Source organism: Elgaria multicarinata, chromosome 15 (genome assembly GCF_023053635.1).
Source record: "Elgaria multicarinata webbii isolate HBS135686 ecotype San Diego chromosome 15, rElgMul1.1.pri, whole genome shotgun sequence".
NCBI classification, from domain to species: domain Eukaryota; kingdom Metazoa; phylum Chordata; class Lepidosauria; order Squamata; family Anguidae; genus Elgaria; species Elgaria multicarinata.
This window is the reverse complement of record NC_086185.1, coordinates 30,296,326-30,307,466: the sequence shown is the minus strand read 5'-3', so window position 1 is coordinate 30,307,466 and position 11,141 is coordinate 30,296,326. Positions and strand designations below refer to the sequence as shown.

Below are 11,141 nucleotides of genomic sequence, written 5' to 3'. Positions count from 1 at the left end.
TTACTTTTAAATATATTTATTACATCACAGATAACACAGAGAACAATGCCATTACAGGCACAGCACAGATACATTCCAATGTAAGCTCAGACCAGTACATGGTTGCTCCCAACATTTTAGAGAAGGGTAAAGACCTCTACTGCTCTCTCCATTCTTTTGGGGTGATTCGGCCAACAGGTGACAAATTCCAGTCAATCCCAGTTTGTGTCACAACCTGCAAACGGACAATATACATGCACATAGTCAGCAAAACTACAAAAAGGTGAAATGGCTACTTGAGATCACTTCAAGAGTTCTACTCTTGATTAATTCAACTTTTGTTTTAAACTGCAAGCAATATTCTAACAGAACTGTATTTTATCAGTGTGCTTTTCTTCTGTTAAGCAGGGGTTAACAATTTTCTTTAGAGGACACAACATTTTTCTCTGCAGCTTTGAACCCCTTGCATTTTGCTGTATGTCCTCAACATCACTCAACCAGCTGCACAAACAAAGGAAATGAGATTTACTCCAATCAATAGTCATATTCAAATTGAAGACTGTGGCTCAGTTCAGACAACACATTTCTCAAGGGTGGTTTTAGGACTCCATGGTGGAGTTTTTACTCCACCGTTGAGAAATGTGTGGTCTGGCAAGAAAACTCCATGCAACAATGGAGGTTTTTTTTTGGAAAACACTCGAAGCAGAATATCCACGCTGTGCAGAGTATCCACTGTTGTGTTGAGCATTTTTTGGCGGGCTCCATGGAGTTTTCCATTGCATTGAGTTGACTTTTCCCACTGGCTACAGAATTCCCGGGCAAGAGTGGCGAAAGGAGTGAGTGCCCCTATAGGAGAGCCGCTGGGATGGTTTTTTTGCAGCAATGGCTGATGGGATACCATCGAGAGGAGTGGGAGAGAAGAGAGGGCGAAGGAACCATCAATCAAATGTCATGTTAGATTTTACTCAACTCCACGGTAGCCCACAATCACACAATGGTGGAGTTACAACATGTTGTGTGGGGATACCCTCCTAAAAACTCTACCATTGAGTGGAGTTTCCACATTGTGTTGACTAATGTGTCGTCTGAACAGAGCCTTTGTGTATGCATGTTTAGTATGTCAAAGTCAGAACTCATGGTCAGTTCTGAAGACTTCGTATTTCTTCATTTCACTGATATTCGGGGTTTAAGGGTTTAGATTTTTTAAATCAAGCTCCCAATTCAAATCCTTAGAAGTTCAGTTGGCAGGCACATGGTGACAGGGCCTTTTCAGTTGCAGCATCCGGCCTGTGGAACTACCTACCACAGGTGGTTCATTGGGTACCTTCGTTAACAAATTTTCATGACTTAGAGAAAACTGTTTTGTTTAAACGTGCTTTTTTATTGCTCAGCTTTCTCTCCCAGTTTAGTATTTGTTTATTGTATTTTTAATCTACCCAATAGCAGACTTCGCCTGGGCAGATTACAAAATAAAACAAAACAAGAAGTGCAGGAATAAATATAAAATATATCAAAACATTCATAGTGTAAAAAGTGTAGTATAATTTTGATATGGCTACAAATTTTGTCGCCTGATGTTGTTTTAAAACTAAAACATACCATATTTCTGAACATTGCTCTTTAGAAGCACATTTGTCCTGCAAATGTCCTTAAGACCTAAGTGCCATACCAACGGTACAGTAGTTCAGTCTCGGATGTGAGAAACCCAAGGCCACAAGGCTTGATATACCTGCTCTGTATGTAGCTTGGTTCTTGCAAGTGAACTGTATGATGAGACTGGAATGATGTATGTGCCTGAATGTGCTGTAATGCTGAAACTGCTTAATTAGAAGGAAATGCTTAATTGGAATTTCTAACTGCTGAGATCTTTTGATATATAAGACAAATAGGCTAGTTTGATAAGGAGGACTGACCATCCAAGTCAATCTGAAATTGCTTGAAGAGTTATGGGCCATCTGTTGATAAGGTATAATGAAGAAGTTTTCTTTGATCTGTTTTCATTTTGCTTTAGAATTTTGCCAACTGCTAATGGGTTAATATACCTGCTTTTCACACTGCCAGGGGAGAAGTTTGTAGGACTCTCTCCATATAGCTGCATTACACTCAATAAAACAGAGTTGCCTTACAACCAAAGTGGAATTTTAGCCTTGACAGATGTGATGTTAAGCAATGCTGGTTACCTCTTTTAACAGGGAATTGTTACTTGCAACTGACAACAGGCAACTACAAAACTGAAATACTTACATAGCTCCAAATGGTGGTACAAAACACAACTCCACCAAGTAGAATAATGTTGCCATATTTGTCATGAAAATCAGGACCATGTTTATGGCCAGCTTGTCTCTTCACAGTGTGTTGAATGCCACGGGCTAAAACACAAAACATATCCTTAGATGAAGAACTTATTTTACCAGTCAACCCAATCTTGTGCTACAGCTCCAATCATTGGCTATGCTGGCTGGGGATACTGAAAATTATAGACCCAGTCTACACACAATAGGCAGCTCCTGGGTAGTTTAACCCAGAATTATGGGACAAGTGGAGAATGCGAGTCATTTCCACTTTTAATCAACCACTCAGGAACACACACTGAAATCAGAAAAAAGCTTGTGCGCTGTCCTTGTCCCCAGCAATTCCTGAATTAAACAACACAGGAATTGCTGAGTTACAAGGCAACCAGGCCACAGCCCAAGGGATCTGCAGGGCACGAGGAAGGGGAAGGCTGAGAAACGTGGGTGGTGCTATAGAAACAAGCAAAAATACTGATCACGTTTTCCTTCCACTTCTGTCCCGCCTTTGCTAATATGCCACCTTCAAGGCAACTGGTCACATTTTAAACAAAAAAGAACTACGTCATCAACTAAACCCCTGCCCCCCCCCCCCCGGCCTGGCCATGGAGCATGGAGACCCAGTCCACATCCTGCCAATTCCAAGCCCAAATGCAGCTGAATTCCAGTGGGGAGGAATACCCCGACGTGCCCCTTTCGCAGCCCTGGTGCTTGACAATGGACCATGCTAGCTGGGGCTGATGGGAGTTGTTATTATTTCTTATTATTATTTTTACTATATTTATTTGTATCCCGCCTTTTGCCCAATACTGGGCCTCAAGGTAGTCTTACAAAGTTTAAAACATACATTTTAAAACATAGGAAAATAAATGTAAAAAAAAAAAGAAGTTTAAAATACACAACAAAATTATAAGTCACTAACATAGATGGAGGATCAAATTACTCTCCAAAGGCCTGCTGGAACAAACAAGTTTTAGCCTGCTTACAAAAGCCCATCAAGGAGGGAGCCAGTCTAGCTTCCCCGGGGGAAAAGTGTTCCAAAGCACTGGAGCAGCCACTGAGAAGGCCCTCTCCCATGTTCCCACCAAGCGCTCCTGTGAAGATGATGGGACTGAAAGAAGGGCTTCTCCAGAAGATCTTAAAGCACAGGCTTGCAAATAACCTGGACCTGAGCCATATAGGGCTTTATAGGTCATAACCAGCACTTTGAATTGTGCCTGGAAACAGACTGGAAGCCAGTGGAGCTGTTTTAACAGGGGAGTTGTCTGCTCCCTCTAACCAGCCCTGGTCAACAATCTGGCTGCAGCTCTTTGAACCAGCTGGAGTTTCTGAACACTCTTCAAAGGCAGCCCCACGTAGAGCGCGTTACAGTAATCCAATCTGGATGTAACTAAGGCATGTGTCACCGTGGCCAGGTCCAACATCTTTAGGAACGGGCGCAGCTGGCACACTAGCTTTACCTGTGCAAATGCACTCCTGGCCACCACTGAAACCTGGGCATCCAGGCTCAAGGCTGAATCCAGAAGCACACCCAAGCTGCGGACCTGTGTCTCCAGGGGGAGTGTAACCCCATCCAGCACAAGCTGAACCCCTATTCCCTGATCTGCCTTTCGACTAACCAGGAGCACCTCTGTCTTATCTGGATTAAGTCTTGATTTGTTTGCCCTGCTCCTATCCATTACTCCCAACAGAAACAGCTTCCTTGGAATTGGGTGGAAAGGAGAAGTAGAGTTGGGTGACCCCTTCTAACACAAGCTGAACCCCTATTCCCTGATCTGCCTTTCGACTGACCAGGAGCACCTCTGCCTCATCTGACCTCTTCAGCCTTCATAGTTGACATACTCCGCTTCTGAAATCTCTTCATTGGCTTCCAATTCACTTCAGAATCCAATATAAACTTCTCCTGTTAACTTTCAAAGCTTTTCACGGTCTAGCTCCTTCCTATCTCTCCTCTCTCATCTCACACTATTGCCCCGCTCGTGCTCTTCGCTCCTCTGATGCCATGTTTCTCGCCTGCCCAAGGGCCTCTACTTCCCTTGCTCGGCTCCGTCCATTTTCTTCTGCTGCCCCTTACGCCTGGAACACTCTTCCAGAACATTTGAGAACTACAAGTTCAACCGCAGCTTTTAAAGCTCAACTAAAAACTTTTCTTTTTCCTAAAGCTTTTAAAACTTGATGTTGTGCAGACTTTATACTGTTAGTTCTACCCTACCCTGTGCCTGTTTGCATTCTCTTCCCCTCCTTATTGTTTTACTATGATTTTATTAGATTGTAAGCCTATGCGGCAGGGTCTTGCTATTTACTGTTTTACTCTGTACAGCACCATGTACATTGATGGTGCTATATAAATAAATAAATAAATAATAATAATAATTTTATTAGATTGTAAGCCTATGCGGCAGGGTCCTGCTATTTACTGTTTTACTCTGTACAGCACCATGTACATTGATGGTGCTATATAAATAAATAATAATAATAATAATAATCTCAGCCTTCTGGAAGGCACCGGGGTTGGGGTGGGGGGAGCCTGTCCTGCGGCCCTGCCCTCCCCCCCGCCGTCCCCCCGCGGCTGCGTCCATGGACGAGACCCCTCGCGAGGGTCCTGAGCCCAGCAGGGAGGGAGACCCGCAGTGCGTCTAGTCCCCATGGAGGAGCCCCGACATGCCGGCCCCGCGGGGCTGGCGAAGGCTGCCCCGGCGCACTCACCCGCGAGGCCCAGCGCCCTCCTCGCCAAAGGAAACATCGCAGCGCCGCTCACCCCGGGTACCCTTGGCTGGCGGTGAAAAACAAAATGGCCGCCGGGGCCGGAAACAGGAAGCCTGCGCGGGGCTGGCAAAGCATCCTGGGAAATGTAGTTTCTCGCGTGGAAGCGGGGGGGAAAGGGCGCTGTAGTGTCGGCAAGCCCCGCAACGCAAGGGGCGCCCCGAGTTCCCCGACGGCTGCGGGGTTGCTTGCCCCGGATCTCCTTGGCGGGCCTGGGGTCCGAGGGGCCGCGGAGGCGAGGAAGGCCGGCCGGCCGGGCTCTGCCTGGGCATAGGCCGCCTTCCCTCCCGAAGAAGAGCCTCCCTGCGCGCCTCTTTGTCGCCGTGTCAGGATGGCCGAGTGGTCTAAGGCGCCAGACTCAAGGCGATGACGCCGCCTTCCCGCAGCCGGGGCTGGGTGTTCTGGTCTCCGTATGGAGGCGTGGGTTCGAATCCCACTTCTGACACATAGATTTTTTTTTGTGCCCCTTAATTCTTTAATTTTTATTTTTGGGTAAAGCAGGAACGCACGAGGAAGTGTGGGATGAAGCCGAGAAGGGCGCGTGTTTTGCACATGGGGTGAATGCAGAGCTGTTCGTTCCTGCTACCCATAGAAATAAAAGGTGCAGATTTATTTATTTATTATTTATTTATTTAGAGTATTTTTATCCCGCACCTCAGCTAAAAGGCTCTCGGAGAGGCTTACAATGTATCAGTAAAGAAGACAGTCCCTACCCTCAGGCTTACATTCTAAAAAAAAAAAAAAAAAGACATGACACACAAGGAAAAGTGTATGGGGAGGGAAGAGGGAGAAATTTAGGGTGACCCTATGGAAAGGAGGACAGGGCTCCTGTATCTTTAACAGTGGCGTAGAAAAGGGGATTTCAGCAGGTGCCCTTTGTATGCATGCAGTGAAATTCGCTCTTCATCACAACAGTTAAAGCCCTCTTTTGCATCTGGTCACTCTAGTATAGCTCGGAAATGCATCAGGCTTCGTGAAAATAAATTATTGGTATCTTGAGGACCCTTTTCTCCTTTTTTTCTGACATGGCTTGGACGCTCTCCTCTTTTTGTTTTTGGCTCCACATGCTTATGCCACAATCCATCAGCTTTTAAGGGTGACACGAGATAGAAAGTGGGATAAAGTTATATTTTTAGCAGGCAAACTTAGACTGGTGTAGGAATTATGCAAGTTTGAGCTACACAGAAATCTTCAGCCACGTGTGGGGCCATGGCAAGAGAGGCCCTTTCTCATGTACTTACCCACCAGACTGCCCTCAAAGATGGACAAGTGAGAAGGGCCACTATGGGTGATCTTAAAGTGCAGAGCAGGCTGATGTGGGTGAAGGCCATTCTTTAGGTAATTTGGTCCCAAACCGTTCAGGCCCAACATGGGCCTGCGAGCACCCAAACATTTTTTAAAATATATTTTTATTATTTATTTATTCCATTTTTAAATATACATTTAAAACATACAACTTTCTATCAATTATGCATGGGTTGTAACAACAGTGGACCAAATATTCAAGTAAGCATCCATTTGAAAGTGACGTTTATATGCCACCCTTTCAAATTTTGAAAGTGTTGTAAGGTCCTTAAGCTGTTGCGTTGTTGGAGGTGAGCTTTTATTCTTCCAGTGTTGTAATATTAGTCTTTTAGCTGTCAAGAGTGTGCATTTACTCTGACCATTTTGTTAATTTCCATGAAGCAGGTAACCTCAAGGCTTGACTTCTGCAATGCGCTCTACATAGGGCTACCATTGTACCTAGTTCGGAAACTTCAGCTAGTTCAAAATATGGCAGCCAGGTTGGTCACCAGTACATCTAGGGGTGAGCATATTACTCCAACATTAAAATCACTCCACTGGCTGCCAATTAGTTTCCGGGCAAAGTACAAAGTGTTGGTCATTACCTTTAAAGCCCTAAATGGTTTGGGTCCAGGTTACCTGAAGGATCACCTTCTCCCATACAGTCTGCCCCGCGCACTCAGGTCCTCTGGGGTGAACTTACTTCAGTCAGCTAAAACTAGGCTGACATCAGTTTCCCAGAGGACCTTTTCTTCTGCTGCCCCCAGATTGTGGAACGGCCTGCCGGAGGAGAGTCATAAAATTAACACTCTGTGTGATTTTAAAGACTAGCCTTTTCCAGCAGGCCTATCCAGATCAATGTAAAATCATGAATTTTTAAGATGTATTGATTCCTGTTCTAATGTTGTTCCCCGCCTCGATCCAAAGGGAGAGGCGGGTAATAAATAAATAAATATATAATTATTATTATCATTATTATTTTTATTATTAAATAATTAAAAAGATCATGTACATCAGTGAACATTACTGTTCCAGTACAAAGATTTGCTGTGTAGTAAACCCCGCCCCCCTCAAAAAGAAGCAACTACTGGACATTGTCAAAATATATGTTTAAAAGAAGCATTGGCTGTATTGCACTGCCAGCAATTAGCGGAATTAGACAATACCTTATTAAAGAGATGTTGTGGTGACCTATAGACATGAAGCAAAAGTTCCTACTAAGTAAGACGCAGCCTGAGATCCACAGACGTGAAAGGTAGATGCCAAAGCAGCAACACACTCAACAGTTTGGGACCAAGTTCCTTGAGGACCGCCTTCGCCTGTATCAGCCTGCCCGCACTTTAAGATCAGAAAGAGAGGCCCTCCTCATTTGCCCACCTGTGAGGGCAATTAGGTGGGTGTCCACGGTGGGGGGGGGGGGCTTCTCTGCAGTGGCCCCAAATCTCTGGAACAAACTTCCATCGGAGGTCCGCCACACACCCTCCTTGCAGGCTTTCAAGAAGGCCTTAAAAACATTTTATTTTACCATGGCCTTCGCATGATGAGTATTGTTGCTGTTATTATTATTACTACTGCTATTGTTGTTCCTGCTGGTTTTATTGTTGGCTTTTTTGTTTAAATTGCTGTTTTATTGCTTTTAATATTTTATGTATTTTATTGTAAGCTGCGTTGTGAGGGATTTGCCCTGAAAGGCGGAGAAGAAATGTTTTAAATAAATAATAAATAAATAAAATATGCATTTTGTGGTGGTGGTGCCCACAGCAGTATTTAAAATAAACCTTGGGTCTAAAATGTTTGAGGATCCTTGGCCTAGACCATTGTTGGCCTAGACCTCAACCTGGTGCCCTCCAAATGTGTTCAACTGTGAGAGTCACTGTGGTGTAGTGGCTAAAGTGTTGGACTGGGTGTCCAGAGATCCAGGTTCTAATCCCCACTCGGCCATGGAAACCCACTGGGTGACTTTGGGGCAGTCACAGACTGTCAACCCAGCCTACCTCACAGGATTGTTGTTGTGAAGATAAAATGGAGAAGAGAAGGACTATGTATGCTGCTTTGGGTTCCTTGGAGGAGAAATTGCGCTATATAAATGTAATGTAATAAATAAATAAACTTGCATCATTCCCAGCCAGTATGGCCTGATGGGAGTTGCATTCCAACACATCTGGAGGGCACCGGGTTGGGGAAGGCTGCTGTGATACTACCAGTCAACCAATCAATTTCTGATAACAAAGCCTGCCCACTTAAATGACAAACGACAACACCCACTTGTATTATGGGAATGTCTTTTGGGGGGGGTGTAGTTTTTTCTCCTTCAGCAAAGGGCTATGGTGTTTGGACATAAAAAAACTGGTTGCACTTAGTGTGAAGTTTCCTGAATGCCACTTCCATCAGTCCCCAAGTTATTTTCAGTTCTAGCCCAGTTCTGTCCGTCATGCTGACTGCTCTTGGATGTGTGGGACTGTTACCATGGAGCCTGGTGTTTCTGGTTCCAGAACTTTGGGGCTCTAACAATTTTCCTCTTGCAACTGACAAGGGCAGGCTAGCAACCATCACCTTCCCATATCCAGAAAGGAAGTTTAGAGGAGGAGGAGGAGGAGGAAAGGCCTCTGAAAGCAGGTTGGTCAAGACCCCTCCCCACTGCTCCTGTAGATGGGCTGAGAGTGACACCAGTCACCCTTTTCAGGCAACAAATCCATGTTGATAAAGACATGGGGGTGGAGTGGGATCTTCCCCTTGGGCCCCACTCTTCCTTCACCTTCAGAGCCCACAGATTAATTGTCTGGAAAAGGGCACTCTCGCATTAAGCACGAAGGAGGTTGATGCTGTGATGCCTCCTTTACTGGTCCTCCTTTACTCTTCGCTATAAATCAAAGGATCCCAGCAATGGAACCTGCACCAGAGTGCTACTCACTGTCTCTGTGACTCACCGCCCTTGATTGGCCTCACAGTAGCCCAGCCCCAGCCCCAGGCCTTTCCGCTTCCACCACCTGTACCCTACCTCAGGTACCTCACAAACACTCCAGCATGGAACAACAAAAAAAGCTTATTAACAACAAGTAAGTTTATGCAGCTAAAGAGCATAATGGTTTCATCAGGTTCAAGCTTATTTGTTTCAGTACAGTTCCATGTACAAACCTTCCTTACTCTACCCTCTAGACTACACTATCTCTCCTCCCTTCACTCTGTTCCCCCAAATAATAAAACACGTCGTTCCTACACTAAGAGCTCCATCACACCTTTTTTTTTATCCAGTTTTCATCCACGATTTCCCCTCCGTTTCCTTAGCGAGTCGTGCACTGGGCACTTTCGCATCTGTGCATTGTTGTGCTCTTTCAGCTCATGTATCTTTTCACCTGAGTGCTACTATGCCGGTGAAATCTCCTGCCCCTACCCCCTACGTTCTCCTTCATTCTACAGAAGTTAGACCTCAGAAGTAAGCAGAGGGTTGCAAAGCACTTCTTTCCAGTTTGCTGTTTTTAGACTTTAAAAAAAGCTTCTGAGAGACCACACTATTAAAAGTCAGTTCTATACGTGTTTACTCAGAAGTAAGTCTCTGTTCAATGGGGTTTACTCAAAAGTAAGCATGCATCTGATTTTTAGTATGACTTGGATGTAAATACAGTTGAAATCAATAGGATTTACTCTTGGGTAAGGGAACCAGCAGATCTGTAGTTTATGAACCTGGAGACGCACAGCTTTGCATGATCAAAGGAATGGAAGATAGATCCTTCGCACTGGTGGACTTTCAGAAAATCACAATGCTGTGATTGCTAAAAGCTAGCATGGCTTTGTCAAAACATAGGTCATGTGAGACAAATCTTGTCTCCTTCTTTGACAGGGTAACTACTTTAGTGGACAAGGAGAATGCTGTGGACATAATCTACCTCAATTTCAGCAAAGCTTTTGGCAAGATTCCACATGATATTCTCATTGACACTACAGTACATTGGGTCCACAACTGGCTGGCTAACTGCACTCAGAGTGTCAGCATTAATGACTCTACATTAAGTTGGAGAGCAGTAACCAGCGGGGTACCACAGGGTTCTGTCTTGGGGGCAATATTCAACATTTTTATGTGATTGAATGGGCTTCTTATCAAATTTATAGATGACGCAATACTGGGAGGTCTGGCCAACACCCATAATGACAGAATGAGACTGTAATCTGATTCAGACAGGTTGGAAGATTTGGCTGAGAGGAACAAGATGTCCTTTAAATGTAAGGTATTTAAATTAGGGAGGAAAAATGTAGGTTACACATACAAGACGGGGGATTCATGGCTTGGAAGCGCTACATTGGAGAAGGATTTGGGTGTGGTTGTCGATAGTAATCTGAACATGAGTCAGCAGTGCCAGATAGCCACTAGAAGGGCTAACACAGGTCTGGGCTGCATTAGGAGAAGCAGTGTATCAAAGACGCGTGCAGTCCTTATACCTCTGTATTCGGCACTAGTGAGAGTATTGTGTATGATTCTGGGCACCCCATTTCCAGAAGGACATTGACAGGTTAGGACAGGTTCAAAGGAGCGCAAGAAAGGTGATAAAGGGACTTGAGGACAGGCCCTCTGAGGAGAGGATGAAGGAACTTGGGATGTTCAGTCTGGAGAAAAGGAGACTAAAGGGAGATATGTTGGCAGTGTTCAGGTCCATAAAAGGGTGCCACAGGGAAGATGGTCAAGAACTATTTTTCCATGGACACAAATATTAGGGCCTGAAATGATGGGTATGACTTACAGCTACCTAGATTCCGATTAGATATAAGGAAAAACTTCCTGTTGGTATGATCTGTACAACAGTAGAACAACCTACAGAGGTTTTCAAAAAGAGG

At 44.7% G+C, this 11,141-nt stretch overlaps 1 protein-coding gene and 1 non-coding gene across 2 annotated transcripts; one reads left to right on the top strand and one right to left on the bottom strand.

The window, feature by feature from the left end:
- LOC134409081 (cytochrome c oxidase subunit 7B, mitochondrial) lies at positions 1 to 5,077 on the bottom strand. Its single transcript, XM_063141652.1, has 3 exons — positions 4,974 to 5,077; positions 2,224 to 2,348; positions 1 to 214 (listed from the first exon to the last, which is right to left on the bottom strand). The coding sequence occupies exons 1-3, from the start codon at positions 5,008 to 5,010 to the stop codon at positions 137 to 139; spliced, it is 240 nt and encodes a 79-aa protein (XP_062997722.1). The 5' UTR covers positions 5,011 to 5,077; the 3' UTR covers positions 1 to 136.
- A 278-nt stretch (positions 5,078 to 5,355) lies between these two features.
- Positions 5,356 to 5,475, top strand: TRNAL-CAA (transfer RNA leucine (anticodon CAA)). The gene is made up of 2 exons: positions 5,356 to 5,393; positions 5,430 to 5,475. It is a non-coding gene; the product is annotated as a tRNA-Leu (tRNA).
- The last annotated feature ends 5,666 nt before the right edge of the window (positions 5,476 to 11,141 follow it).